A 15640-nucleotide genomic window follows, 5' to 3' on the forward strand; every position below is an offset into this window, starting at 1 on the left:
TACACTATGGCTATGGTAGGATTAGAGTGTGAGCTCCTCTGAGGACAGTCAGTGACATGACTATGTACTCTGTACAGAGCTGCGGAAGATGTTGGTGCTATATAAATACATAATAATAATAATATGGTAGGACATTACGCTATGACTATGGTAGGATTAGAGTGTGAGCTCCTCTGAGGACAGTCAGTGACATGACTATGTACTCTGTAATGTGCTGCAGCAGATGTCAGTGCTATATAAATACATAATAATAATATGGTAGGACATTACACTATGGCTATGGTAGGATTAGAGTGTGAGCTCCTCTGAGGACAGTCAGTGACATGACTATGTACTCTGTAATGTGCTGCAGCAGATGTCAGTGCTATATAAATACATAATAATAATATGGTAGGACATTACACTATGGCTATGGTAGGATTAGAGTGTGAGCTCCTCTGAGGGCAGTCAGTGACATGACTATGTACTCAGTAATGTGCTGCAGAAGATGTCAGTGCTATATAAATACATACTAATAATATGGTAGGACATTACACTATGACTATGGTAGGATTAGATTGTGAGCTCCTCTGATGACAGTCAGTGACATGACTATGTACTCTGTAATGTGCTGCAGGAGATGTCAGTGCTATATAAATACATAATAATAATATGGTAGGACATTACACTATGACTATGGTAGGGTTATAGTGTGAGCTCCTCTGAGGACAGTCAGTGACATGACTATGTACTCTGTAATGTGCTGCAGAAGATGTCAGTGCTATATAAATACATAATAATATGGTAGGACATTAGACTATGACTATGGTAGGATTAGATTATGAGCTCCTCTGAGGACAGTCAGTGACATGACTATGTACTCTGTAATGTGCTGCAGGAGATGTCAGTGCTATATAAATACATAATAATAATAATAATATGGTAGGACATTAGGCTATGGCTATGGCAGGATTAGAGTGTGAGACCCTCTGAGGGACAGTCAGTGACATGACTATGTACTCTGTAATGTGCTGCAGAAGATGTCAGTGCTATATAAATACATAATAATATGGTAGGACATTAGACTATGACTATGGTAGGATTAGATTATGAGCTCCTCTGAGGACAGTCAGTGACATGACTATGTACTCTGTAATGTGCTGCAGGAGATGTCAGTGCTATATAAATACATAATAATATGGTAGGACATCAGACTATGACTATGGTAGGATTAGAGTGTGAGCTCCTCTGAGGACAGTCAGTGACATGACTATGTACTCTGTACAGAGCTGCGGAAGATGTTGGTGCTATATAAATACATAATAATATGGTAGGACATTAGACTATGACTATGGTAGGATTAGAGTGTGAGCTCCTCTGAGGACAGTCAGTGACATGACTATGTACTCTGTACAGTGCTGCAGAAGATGTCAGTGCTATATAAATACATAATAATACTATGGTAGGACATCAGACTATGACTATGGTAGGATTAGAGTGTGAGCTCCTCTGAGGACAGTCAGTGTCATGACTATGTACTCTGTACAGAGCTGCGGAAGATGTTGGTGCTATATAAATACATAATAATATGGTAGGACATATGACTATGGTAGGGTTAGACTGTGAGCTCCTCTGAGGACAGTCAGTGACATGACTATGTACTCTGTAATGTGCTGCAGGAGATGTCAGTGCTATATAAATACATAATAATAATAATATGGTAGGACATTAGACTATGACTATGGTGGGGATTAGAGTGTGAGCTCCTCTGAGGACAGTCAGTGACATGACTATGTACTCTGTAATGTGCTACAGAAGATGTCAGTGCTATATAAATACATAATAATATTAAGGTAGGACATTAGGCTATGGCTATGGTAGGATTGGATTGTGAGCTCCTCTGAGGACAGTCAGTGACATGACTATGTACTCTGTAAACTGCTGCAGAAGATGTCAGTGCTATATAAATACATAATAATAATATGGTAGGACATTAGACTATGACTATGGTAGGATTAGAGTGTGAGCTCCTCTGAGGACAGTCAGTGACATGACTATGTACTCTGTAATGTGCTGCAGCAGATGTCAGTGCTATATAAATACATAATAATAATATGGTAGGACATTACACTATGGCTATGGTAGGATTAGAGTGTGAGCTCCTCTGAGGACAGTCAGTGACATGACTATGTACTCTGTACAGAGCTGCGGAAGATGTTGGTGCTATATAAATACATAATAATAATAATATGGTAGGACATTACGCTATGACTATGGTAGGATTAGAGTGTGAGCTCCTCTGAGGACAGTCAGTGACATGACTATGTACTCTGTAATGTGCTGCAGCAGATGTCAGTGCTATATAAATACATAATAATAATATGGTAGGACATTACACTATGGCTATGGTAGGATTAGAGTGTGAGCTCCTCTGAGGACAGTCAGTGACATGACTATGTACTCTGTAATGTGCTGCAGCAGATGTCAGTGCTATATAAATACATAATAATAATATGGTAGGACATTACACTATGGCTATGGTAGGATTAGAGTGTGAGCTCCTCTGAGGACAGTCAGTGACATGACTATGTACTCTGTAATGTGCTGCAGCAGATGTCAGTGCTATATAAATACATAATAATAATATGGTAGGACATTACACTATGGCTATGGTAGGATTAGAGTGTGAGCTCCTCTGAGGACAGTCAGTGACATGACTATGTACTCTGTAATGTGCTGCAGGAGATGTCAGTGCTATATATATACATAATAATAATATGGTAGGACATTACACTATGGCTATGGTAGGATTAGAGTGTGAGCTCCTCCGAGGACAGTCAGTGACATGACTATGTACTCTGTACAGTGCTGCAGAAGATGTCAGTGCTATATAAATACATAATAATAATATGGTAGGACATTAGGCTATGACTATGGTAGGATTAGAGTGTGAGCTCCTCTGGGGACAGTGACATGACTCTGTACTCTGTACAGAGCTGCGGAAGATGTTGGTGCTATATAAATACATAATATACGATGAATGTCCCAATTCCTGTACAGATGTAACTCCAACCACAATATACCCGATAGCTCTTCCCCTCCCCCCCCCCCCCCCCTCCCCCCGTAGCTGTGGGATCCTGTATAAATCATCTGTACATGCCCGGGGCTGTGTATTGAGCACCAATAAATATTCAGGACTGTGAAACCAACCGTTAATCTGTCAGAAGTGATTTCTGCAAACAGTCATTTGTTAAAGCGGACCTGAACTTAGAACTTCCTCTCTGCTCTAAAAGATACACAACAGCCCAATAACCTTTACAGAAAAACATGTCTTTGTTACAGTCCTGCAATAAACCTGCACTGTTTCTGATTCATGGAAGCAGACATATTGTCAACAGCCTGTGCTTTCAAATTAGCTTATTTGTGAATTTTTTTTTTTTACTTTAGTCAAAACTTTAACTTAACTGAGTGATTGTATGTGTCAGTCATGCGTGTGTGAGTACAGTATGTGTGTCAGTCATGCATGTGTGAGTACGGAGTGTGTGTGTCAGTCATGCGTGTGTGAGTACAGTATGTGTGTCAGTCATGCATGTGTGTGTACAGAGTGTGTGTCAGTCATGCATGTGTGAGTACGGAGTGTGTGTGTCAGTCATGCGTGTGTGTGTACAGTATGTGTGTCAGTCATGCGTGTGTGAGTACGGAGTGTGTGTGTCAGTCATGCATGTGTGTGTACAGAGTGTGTGTCAGTCATGCATGTGTGAGTACGGAGTGTGTGTGTCAGTCATGCATGTGTGTGTACAGTATGTGTGTCAGTCATGCATGTGTGTGTACAGAGTGTGTGTCAGTCATGCATGTGTGAGTACGGAGTGTGTGTGTCAGTCATGCGTGTGTGTGTACAGTATGTGTGTCAGTCATGCGTGTGTGAGTACGGAGTGTGTGTGTCAGTCATGCATGTGTGTGTACAGAGTGTGTGTCAGTCATGCATGTGTGAGTACGGAGTGTGTGTGTCAGTCATGCATGTGTGTGTACAGTATGTGTGTCAGTCATGCGTGTGTGAGTACGGAGTGTGTGTGTCAGTCATGCGTGTGTGAGTACGGAGTGTGTGTGTCAGTCATGCATGTGTGTGTACAGAGTGTGTGTCAGTCATGCATGTGTGAGTACGGAGTGTGTGTGTCAGTCATGCATGTGTGAGTACGGAGTGTGTGTGTCAGTCATGCATGTGTGAGTACGGAGTGTGTGTGTCAGTCATGCATGTGTGTGTACAGAGTGTGTGTCAGTCATGCATGTGTGAGTACGGAGTGTGTGTGTCAGTCATGCATGTGTGAGTACAGAGTGTGTGTCAGTCATGCATGTGTGTGTACAGTATGTGTGTCAGTCATGCATGTGTGTGTACAGAGTGTGTGTCAGTCATGCATGTGTGTGTGTATAGTATGTGTGTGTGTGTGTGTGTGTCAGTCATGCGTGTGTGAGTACGGAGTGTGTGTGTCAGTCATGCATGTGTGTGTGTGTGTGTCAGTCATGCATGTGTGAGTACGGAGTGTGTGTGTCAGTCATGCATGTGTGAGTACAGAGTGTGTGTCAGTCATGCATGTGTGTGTACAGAGTGTGTGTCAGTCATGCATGTGTGTGTACAGTATGTGTGTCAGTCATGCGTGTGTGAGTACAGAGTGTGTGTGTCAGTCATGCATGTGTGAGTACGGAGTGTGTGTGTCAGTCATGCATGTGTGAGTACGGAGTGTGTGTGTCAGTCATGCATGTGTGAGTACGGAGTGTGTGTGTCAGTCATGCATGTGTGTGTACAGAGTGTGTGTCAGTCATGCGTGTGTGAGTACAGTGTGTGTGTCAGTCATGCGTGTGTGAGTACAGTGTGTATGTGTCAGTCATGCGTGTGAGTACGGAGTGTGTGTGTCAGTCATGCATGTGTGTGTACAGAGTGTGTGTCAGTCATGCATGTGTGTGTACAGAGTGTGTGTCAGTCATGCATGTGTGAGTACAGAGTGTGTGTGTCAGTCATGCATGTGTGTGTACAGAGTGTGTGTCAGTCATGCGTGTGTGAGTACAGAGTGTGTGTCAGTCATGCATGTGTGTGTACAGTATGTGTGTCAGTCATGCGTGTGTGAGTACGGAGTGTGTGTGTGTGTGTGTGTGTGTCAGTCATGCATGTGTGAGTACGGAGTGTGTGTGTCAGTCATGCGTGTGTGTGTGTACAGAGTGTGTGTCAGTCATGCATGTGTGAGTACAGAGTGTGTCAGTCATGCGTGTGTGAGTACAGAGTGTGTGTCAGTCATGCATGTGTGTGTACAGTATGTGTGTCAGTCATGCGTGTGTGAGTACGGAGTGTGTGTGTGTGTGTGTCAGTCATGCATGTGTGAGTACAGAGTGTGTGTGTCAGTCATGCATGTGTGTGTACAGAGTGTGTGTCAGTCATGCGTGTGAGTACAGAGTGTGTGTCAGTCATGCATGTGTGTGTACAGTATGTGTGTCAGTCATGCGTGTGTGAGTACGGAGTGTGTGTGTGTGTGTGTGTGTGTCAGTCATGCATGTGTGTGTACAGAGTGTGTGTGTCAGTCATGCATGTGTGAGTACGGAGTGTGTGTGTCAGTCATGCATGTGTGAGTACGGAGTGTGTGTGTCAGTCATGCGTGTGTGTGTACAGAGTGTGTGTCAGTCATGCGTGTGTGAGTACAGAGTGTGTGTCAGTCATGCGTGTGTGAGTACAGAGTGTGTGTCAGTCATGCGTGTGTGAGTACAGAGTGTGTGTCAGTCATGCATGTGTGTGTACAGTATGTGTGTCAGTCATGCGTGTGTGTGTACGGGAGTCGGAGTCGTGGAGTCGGGCAATTTTGGGTGCCTGGAGTCGGAGTCGGGAAAAAATGCACCGACTCCGACTCCTAATGAATTTGTAACTGTAATTAAAATAGAAAATATGATAAAATGTTCTATTTCTCAGATAATAGTCATTAAAAATAATGTATATATACAGTATATATACAGTAATAGCTGTGCTTAGTCTACAAAAATGAAATAAACCAATCAAAATTAGTTACTTGTGCTGCTTCAATAAAGCAGTCCCCGTATTTTTAAGGTCAGATATACATATCTGATTGTGACTGTATATATGATGTGTACACAGGAATCTCTTATATATACTAAATAACATCTATGCTGTAAGAATAAAGCCTGATGTGTAGCCGTGTCAATAATAGAGATGGTCAACGAGATGGAAATAATTCCGCATTGATGCTGATTTATGCAAATGTATGCACTCCCTTTGCTGATTAAATCAAATAATTTGATATGTTATTAAAATTTGGTTTGGTGACTACAAATTAAAGGGTAACTGAGACGGATGAAAAGTAAAGTTGTATACATACCTGGGGCTTCCTCCAGCCCCCATCAGGCTAATCAGTCCCTCGCTGTCCTCCACCACCCGGATCTTCTGCGATAAGTCCTGGTAATTCAGCCAGTCGGCGCTGTCCGGCCGCATGCCGCTCCCACAGCCAGGAACATTCTGCACCTGCGCAATAGTGCTGCACAGGTGTAGTATGCTCCTGGCGGCGGAGTGTGTGCATGCGCACTACACCAGACTGGCTCAAGTACCTGGACTCATAGCAGAAGATCCAGGTGGTGGAGGAGGACAACGAGGGACTGATTATCCTGAAGGCGGCTGGAGGAAGCCCCAGGTATGTATAAAACTTTAATTTCATCTGTCTCAGGTTTACTTTGTTACAAAGTAGTACTATACTCTACATATGCACTCCCCACAGAGCTGCAGGAAATCCACTGAGAATGCTGTGCACATTGAACAGAGAGGTGTTGTCTGTTTACAATCTCCTCATTCCCCTGCAGAGTACCTGCACATCATTCTTACATGTACCCACACTTACATTGCCTAGGGCCTGATAGATGTTCTTTGTTCCGGTTTGTACCTTTTACAAGTACTCTTACCAAGGACTAGTTTTAGTCTAAAGGGAATAAATATAGTAGTCTACATATCCTTCTCACTTCAGTTGTCTTGTAAAATTCCTAAGCGTTGGCAGTTAAGAGACGAATTTCATGTTACATACTTTTAATCAACAAAATTGTAATATGCAAATTAGAGGAGTCGTGGAGTTGGAGTCGGAGTCGGTGGAATCCTAAACTGAGGAGTCGGAGTTGGAGTCGGTGCATTTTCGGACCGACTCCACAGCCCTGGTGTGTGTCAGTCATGCATGTGTGTGTACAGTATGTGTGTCAGTCATGCGTGTGTGAGTACGGAGTGTGTGTGTCAGTCATGCATGTGTGAGTACAGAGTGTGTGTCAGTCATGCGTGTGTGTGTACAGTATGTGTGTCAGTCATGCATGTGTGTACAGTATGTGTGTCAGTCATGCATGTGTGTGTACAGAGTGTGTGTCAGTCATGCGTGTGTGAGTACGGAGTGTGTGTGTCAGTCATGCATGTGTGTGTGTCAGTCATGCGTGTGTGTGTGTACAGTATGTGTGTCAGTCATGCGTGTGTGTGTACAGTATGTGTCAGTCATGCGTGTGTGTGTGTGTGTGTACAGTATGTGTGTCAGTCATGCATATGTGTGTGTACAGTGTGTGTGTCAGTCATGCGTGTGTGTGTGTACAGTGTGTGTGTCAGTCATGCGTGTGTGTGTGTACAGTGTGTGTGTCAGTCATGCGTGTGTGTGTGTACAGTGTGTGTGTCAGTCATGCATGTGTGTGTACAGTATGTGTGTGTGTACAGAGTGTGTGTGTCAGTCATGCATGTGTGTGTCAGTCATGCATGTGTGTGTCAGTCATGCATGTGTGTGTCAGTCATGCATGTGTGTGTCAGTCATGCATGTGTGTGTCAGTCATGCATGTGTGTGTCAGTCATGCATGTGTGTGTCAGTCATGCATGTGTGTGTCAGTCATGCATGTGTGTGTCAGTCGTGTGTGTGTGTCAGTCGTGTGTGTGTGTCAGTCGTGTGTGTGTGTGTCAGTCATGCATGTGTGTGTACAGTGTGTGTGTGTCAGTCATATGTGTGTGTGTGTACAGTGTGTGTGTCAGTCGTGTGTGTGTGTGTGTGTGTACAGTGTGTGTGTGTCAGTCATGCATGTGTGTGTACAGAGTGTGTGTCAGTCATTCGTGTGTGTGTACAGTGTGTGTGTCAGTCATGCGTGTGTGTGTACAGAGTGTGTGTGTCAGTCATGCGTGTGTGAGTACGGAGTGTGTGTGTGTGTGTGTGTGTGTCAGTCATGCATGTGTGTGTACAGAGTGTGTGTGTCAGTCATGCATGTGTGAGTACGGAGTGTGTGTGTCAGTCATGCATGTGTGAGTACGGAGTGTGTGTGTCAGTCATGCGTGTGTGTGTACAGAGTGTGTGTCAGTCATGCGTGTGTGAGTACAGAGTGTGTGTCAGTCATGCGTGTGTGAGTACAGAGTGTGTGTCAGTCATGCGTGTGTGAGTACAGAGTGTGTGTCAGTCATGCATGTGTGTGTACAGTATGTGTGTCAGTCATGCGTGTGTGTGTACGGGAGTCGGAGTCGTGGAGTCGGGCAATTTTGGGTGCCTGGAGTCGGAGTCGGGAAAAAATGCACCGACTCCGACTCCTAATGAATTTGTAACTGTAATTAAAATAGAAAATATGATAAAATGTTCTATTTCTCAGATAATAGTCATTAAAAATAATGTATATATACAGTATATATACAGTAATAGCTGTGCTTAGTCTACAAAAATGAAATAAACCAATCAAAATTAGTTACTTGTGCTGCTTCAATAAAGCAGTCCCCGTATTTTTAAGGTCAGATATACATATCTGATTGTGACTGTATATATGATGTGTACACAGGAATCTCTTATATATACTAAATAACATCTATGCTGTAAGAATAAAGCCTGATGTGTAGCCGTGTCAATAATAGAGATGGTCAACGAGATGGAAATAATTCCGCATTGATGCTGATTTATGCAAATGTATGCACTCCCTTTGCTGATTAAATCAAATAATTTGATATGTTATTAAAATTTGGTTTGGTGACTACAAATTAAAGGGTAACTGAGACGGATGAAAAGTAAAGTTGTATACATACCTGGGGCTTCCTCCAGCCCCCATCAGGCTAATCAGTCCCTCGCTGTCCTCCACCACCCGGATCTTCTGCGATAAGTCCTGGTAATTCAGCCAGTCGGCGCTGTCCGGCCGCATGCCGCTCCCACAGCCAGGAACATTCTGCACCTGCGCAATAGTGCTGCACAGGTGTAGTATGCTCCTGGCGGCGGAGTGTGTGCATGCGCACTACACCAGACTGGCTCAAGTACCTGGACTCATAGCAGAAGATCCAGGTGGTGGAGGAGGACAACGAGGGACTGATTATCCTGAAGGCGGCTGGAGGAAGCCCCAGGTATGTATAAAACTTTAATTTCATCTGTCTCAGGTTTACTTTGTTACAAAGTAGTACTATACTCTACATATGCACTCCCCACAGAGCTGCAGGAAATCCACTGAGAATGCTGTGCACATTGAACAGAGAGGTGTTGTCTGTTTACAATCTCCTCATTCCCCTGCAGAGTACCTGCACATCATTCTTACATGTACCCACACTTACATTGCCTAGGGCCTGATAGATGTTCTTTGTTCCGGTTTGTACCTTTTACAAGTACTCTTACCAAGGACTAGTTTTAGTCTAAAGGGAATAAATATAGTAGTCTACATATCCTTCTCACTTCAGTTGTCTTGTAAAATTCCTAAGCGTTGGCAGTTAAGAGACGAATTTCATGTTACATACTTTTAATCAACAAAATTGTAATATGCAAATTAGAGGAGTCGTGGAGTTGGAGTCGGAGTCGGTGGAATCCTAAACTGAGGAGTCGGAGTTGGAGTCGGTGCATTTTCGGACCGACTCCACAGCCCTGGTGTGTGTCAGTCATGCATGTGTGTGTACAGTATGTGTGTCAGTCATGCGTGTGTGAGTACGGAGTGTGTGTGTCAGTCATGCATGTGTGAGTACAGAGTGTGTGTCAGTCATGCGTGTGTGTGTACAGTATGTGTGTCAGTCATGCATGTGTGTACAGTATGTGTGTCAGTCATGCATGTGTGTGTACAGAGTGTGTGTCAGTCATGCGTGTGTGAGTACGGAGTGTGTGTGTCAGTCATGCATGTGTGTGTGTCAGTCATGCATGTGTGTGTGTCAGTCATGCGTGTGTGTGTGTACAGTATGTGTGTCAGTCATGCGTGTGTGTGTACAGTATGTGTCAGTCATGCGTGTGTGTGTGTGTGTGTACAGTATGTGTGTCAGTCATGCATATGTGTGTGTACAGTGTGTGTGTCAGTCATGCGTGTGTGTGTGTACAGTGTGTGTGTCAGTCATGCGTGTGTGTGTGTACAGTGTGTGTGTCAGTCATGCGTGTGTGTGTGTACAGTGTGTGTCAGTCATGCATGTGTGTGTACAGTATGTGTGTGTGTACAGAGTGTGTGTGTCAGTCATGCATGTGTGTGTCAGTCATGCATGTGTGTGTCAGTCATGCATGTGTGTGTCAGTCATGCATGTGTGTGTCAGTCATGCATGTGTGTGTCAGTCATGCATGTGTGTGTCAGTCATGCATGTGTGTGTCAGTCATGCATGTGTGTGTCAGTCATGCATGTGTGTGTCAGTCATGCATGTGTGTGTCAGTCGTGTGTGTGTGTCAGTCGTGTGTGTGTGTCAGTCGTGTGTGTGTGTGTCAGTCATGCATGTGTGTGTACAGTGTGTGTGTGTCAGTCATATGTGTGTGTGTGTACAGTGTGTGTGTCAGTCGTGTGTGTGTGTGTGTGTGTCAGTCATGCATGTGTGTGTACAGAGTGTGTGTCAGTCATTCGTGTGTGTGTACAGTGTGTGTGTCAGTCATGCGTGTGTGTGTGTACAGTGTGTGTGTCAGTCATGCGTGTGTGTGTACAGTGTGTGTGTCAGTCATGTATGTGTGTGTGTGTGTGTGTGTGTACAGTGTGTGTGTCAGTCATTTGTGTGTGTGTGTACAGTGTGTGTGTCAGTCATGCATGCATGTGTGTGTACAGTATGTGTGTCAGTCATGCATGCATGTGTGTGTACAGAGTGTGTGTCAGTCATGCGTGTGTGAGTACGGAGTGTGTGTGTGTCAGTCATGCATGTGTGTGTACAGAGTGTGTGTCAGTCATGCGTGTGTGAGTACAGAGTGTGTGTCAGTCATGCGTGTGTGAGTACAGAGTGTGTGTCAGTCATGCATGTGTGTGTCAGTCATGCGTATGTGTGTACGGAGTGTGTGTGTCAGTCATGCGTGTGTGAGTACGGAGTGTGTGTGTCAGTCATGCATGTGTGTACAGTATGTGTGTCAGTCATGCATGTGTGTGTACAGAGTGTGTGTCAGTCATGCGTGTGTGTGTGTACAGTATGTGTGTCAGTCATGCATGTGTGTACAGTATGTGTGTCAGTCATGCATGTGTGTGTACAGTGTGTGTGTCAGTCATGCGTGTGTGTGTGTGTGTGTGTACAGTATGTGTGTCAGTCATGCGTGTGTGTGTGTACAGAGTGTGTCAGTCATGCATGTGTGAGTACGGTGTGTGTGTGTGTCAGTCATGCATGTGTGTGTACAGTATGTGTGTCAGTCATGCGTGTGTGTGTACAGTATGTGTGTCAGTCATGCGTGTGTGTGTACAGTATGTGTGTCAGTCATGCATATGTGTGTGTACAGTGTGTGTGTCAGTCATGCGTGTGTGTGTACAGTGTGTGTGTCAGTCATGCGTGTGTGTGTACAGTGTGTGTGTCAGTCATGCATGTGTGTGTACAGTATGTGTGTCAGTCATGCGTGTGTGTGTACAGAGTGTGTGTGTCAGTCATGCATGTGTGTGTGTCAGTCATGTGTGTGTGTCAGTCATGCATGTGTGTGTACAGTGTGTGTGTGTCAGTCATATGTGTGTGTGTACAGTGTGTGTGTGTCAGTCATATGTGTGTGTGTGTGTGTGTGTGTGTACAGTGTGTGTGTGTCAGTCATGCATGTGTGTGTACAGAGTGTGTGTGTCAGTCATGCATGTGTGTGTACAGTGTGTGTGTCAGTCGTGTGTGTGTGTGTGTGTGTGTGTGTGTACAGTGTGTGTCAGTCATTTTTGTGTGTGTGTACAGTGTGTGTGTCAGTCATGCATGTGTGTGTACAGTATGTGTGTCAGTCATGCATGCATGTGTGTGTACAGAGTGTGTGTCAGTTATGCGTGTGTGTGTCAGTCATGCATGTGTGTGTACAGTGTGTGTGTCAGTCGTGTGTGTGTGTACAGTGTGTGTTTCAGTCATGCATGTGTGTGTACAGTATGTGTGTCAGTCATGCATGTGTGTGTACAGTATGTGTGTCAGTCATGCATGTGTGTGTACAGTATGTGTGTCAGTCATGCATGTGTGTGTACAGTATGTGTGTCAGTCGTGTGTGTGTGTCAGTCGTGTGTGTGTGTGTGTGTGTGTGTGTGTGTGTGTGTGTGTGTGTGTACAGAGTGTGTGTCAGTCATGCGTGTGTGAGTACGGAGTGTGTGTGTCAGTCATGCATGTGTGTACAGTGTGTGTGTACAGTGTGTGTGTCAGTCGTGTGTGTGTGTGTGTGTGTGTGTCAGTCGTGTGTGTTTGTGTGTGTGTACAGTGTGTGTGTCAGTCGTGTGTGTGTGTGTGTGTACAGTCTGTGTGTCAGTCGTGTGTGTGTCAGTCGTGTGTGTGTCAGTCGTGTGTGTGTGTGTCAGTCGTGTGTGTGTGTGTGTGTGTGTGTGTGTGTGTGTACAGTGTGTGTGTCAGTCGTGTGTGTGTGTGTACAGTGTGTGTGTCAGTCGTGTGTGTGTACAGTGTGTGTGTCAGTCGTGTGTGTGTACAGTGTGTGTGTCAGTCGTGTGTGTGTGTGTGTGTGTGTACAGTGTGTGTGTGTGTGTGTGTACAGTGTGTGTGTGTGTGTGTGTGTACAGTGTGTGTGTGTGTGTGTGTCAGTCGTGTGTGTGTGTGTACAGTGTGTGTGTCAGTCGTGTGTGTGTGTGTACAGTGTGTGTGTCAGTCGTGTGTGTGTACAGTGTGTGTGTCAGTCGTGTGTGTGTGTACAGTGTGTGTGTCAGTCGTGTGTGTGTACAGTGTGTGTGTCAGTCGTGTGTGTGTGTGTGTGTGTGTGTGTGTACAGTGTGTGTGTGTGTGTGTGTGTACAGTGTGTGTGTGTGTGTGTACAGTGTGTGTGTGTGTGTGTGTGTACAGTGTGTGTGTGTACAGTGTGTGTGTCAGTCGTGTGTGTGTACAGTGTGTGTGTACAGTGTGTGTGTCAGTCGTGTGTGTGTGTGTGTACAGTGTGTGTGTGTGTGTGTGTGTACCTCTATGCGTACCGTGGGGCTGCTTCACACTCAGATTGCAAAACGCAATTTTCAGCAAATTCCCTGCAATTACTGTATATACTCGCGTATAACCCTGATTTTTCTGCATAAAAAAATGTGCTGAAAAGTGACCCCCTCGGCTTATATGCGAGTCAGTGGAGCAGAACAGATGGTGGAGCAGGTTTTGTTACTGGCAGAGGAGCGTAAGGATTGTGCACTAGTGATCCTGCTCTTACCAGCTGACTCCCTGCTGTGTCCCCCATCCCCTGCAGCATGGTGTGCAGAGTGCGCTGCTCAGGACTACCTGTGTCCCCTGACTCCCTGCTGTGTCCCCCATCCCCTGCAACATGGTGTGCAGAGTGCAAGCAATGTGTCAGCGGTGCAATGATCGGGGATTCTTCCTGTGTGGCAGTTGCTGTGTCTCATATCTATGACGCCATCTAGTGGCTTCTTGAGACACAGCTGTATAATCCTAGGGCACATCTGGCTATGGGGAGGGGGGCTGGCTTGTGCTGGGGGCACATCTGGCTATACTGTGGAGGGGGCTTATGCGAGTCAATCACTTTTCCTGTTTTGTGAGGGAAAAGTGGGTACTTCGGCTTATACACGGGTCGGCTTATATGTGAGTAGTACGTAAACAAGAATGACATGGCCGGTGCGTTAGGCTTTGTATGTGTGTACCAGGCTTTTGTACTGTTACTTAATACATAAATCTTTCTTCTCCACTAGGGCACCCTGGATCGGTGTGCTGTGGCTGCACAAGGGACTAATGCTTTGGTGGGATCCCCCCTGCTCCCCGTGCCTGGATCTGTGTGACTGCTGCACAAGGGCCCGCTGCTCCCTGTGCCTGGATCGGTGTGACTCTGCTGCACAAGGGCCCTCTGCTCCCTGTGCCTGGATCGGTGTGACTCTGCTGCACAAGGGCCCTCTGCTCCCCGTGCCTGGATCGGTGTGACTGCTGCTGCACAAGGGCCCTCTGCTCCCTGTGCCTGGATCGGTGTGACTGCTGCACAAGGGCCCGCTGCTCCCCGTGCCTGGATCGGTGTGACTCTGTTGCTCTCACTCTTCTGCACCTATATTCAGTCCCTGAAGAATGGAGAAGGTTCGGTGTCCCGATCATGGTGAGAGGCCCGTGTGCTGTGTCTAGTGACATCACAGGACAGGCGGTGACATCATCACAGGCGTCTGACGTTGTACACCTGATGAAGGACCTGCGTATGCGTAACATGTAGTGTCTGTCCCGTAATACAGCCACAGTTTGCAGCCAGCGGCATGCTGCCTCTTTCTTCGATCTGGCAGTACTTAGACAGTTTGCACAATCCGTTGGAGGCTTGGCACTGGCCCTGGTCCTGGAGATGACTCCTCGGCAGCTGTTCACTCTGGATTTTGCATTTGTACTGTCTGATGTTGTACCCTGGCTCATAGTAATCTGATATCCGTCTCTTCCCAGGTTGTCTGTGTATCCTGAAGACCGGGACTCGCGATGGACCCAGTAAGGGGAGGAGCTTTTATATCTGTGCAGCCAATAGAACCACGCCCTGTGCATTCACCCAGACAGCAGAGTAAGTTCAGCACACTCTGTACAATCCGGACATACAACAACACAAGGACAGATACAGACATAGTTCATGTGTGGTGTGAATACATCACCATACCTCCCAACTTTTTGAGATGAGAGAGATGGACACTTAAGCCACACCCCTGATCACGCCCCTGTCACACCCCTAGTCATACATACCATAAAGATTTCATGAGAAAAATGTTGTTTTATAACTCAAACCACACTGGTCCTTTCTCTCCTGGTTCATTTTCCTTCATTTTAACATTGTAAAATTAGTAATATATCAATGTAAAGGATGGGAATAACGTTTAGAGTCAATCACATTTGTTAGTAGAGAAATATATATATTTACATAGAAAGAGGGACAAAGTCCTGAAAGAGGGACAAATGAAGGGGACAGAGGGACAGGGCTCCCAAAGAGGGACTGTCCTTCCAAAAGAGGGCCAGTTGGGAGCTACGCATCACTAATGCTGGTACATGTTCATATGGTAAAATACAGGGCTGTGGAGTCGGTACGAAAATCGAAAATCTTCCAACTCCGACTCCACAGCCCTGGTAAAATACACGGGGGAGGGGGGGGGGCGGAGTCTTGCTCTTGCCAGGTTATAGTCTCATCTGTTTACATTGTGATATTGTTTAGCTGGCAGATGTAAAGGGCTGTGCCTCCCAGCATGCACTGCGGCTGACAGGAGTGTGTGGCATCACTGCTGCTGCTTGAACTGACGTTTTGTGGCAGATGTGTGAACCCAGCCTGTATTATTTTCCTTGTGTAACCATCTGCTGTATGATTTCTCG

General features: G+C 45.6%; 1 protein-coding gene across 5 annotated transcripts in view; it reads left to right on the forward strand.

The window, feature by feature from the left end:
- TTF2 (transcription termination factor 2) overlaps positions 1-15640 on the forward strand; it is an 84752-nt gene that overhangs the window by 22447 nt on the left and 46665 nt on the right. For all 5 annotated transcript variants that reach the window (XM_068271017.1, XM_068271018.1, XM_068271019.1 and 2 more), the window contains exons 2-3: positions 14014-14405; positions 14735-14846. In XM_068271017.1, the coding sequence (XP_068127118.1) occupies positions 14378-14405; positions 14735-14846 (140 nt within the window). In that variant the 5' untranslated portion in view covers positions 14014-14377. The remainder of the gene's footprint in view (positions 1-14013; positions 14406-14734; positions 14847-15640) is intronic.

Source organism: Hyperolius riggenbachi, chromosome 2, assembly GCF_040937935.1.
Source record: "Hyperolius riggenbachi isolate aHypRig1 chromosome 2, aHypRig1.pri, whole genome shotgun sequence".
Taxonomy (NCBI): domain Eukaryota; kingdom Metazoa; phylum Chordata; class Amphibia; order Anura; family Hyperoliidae; genus Hyperolius; species Hyperolius riggenbachi.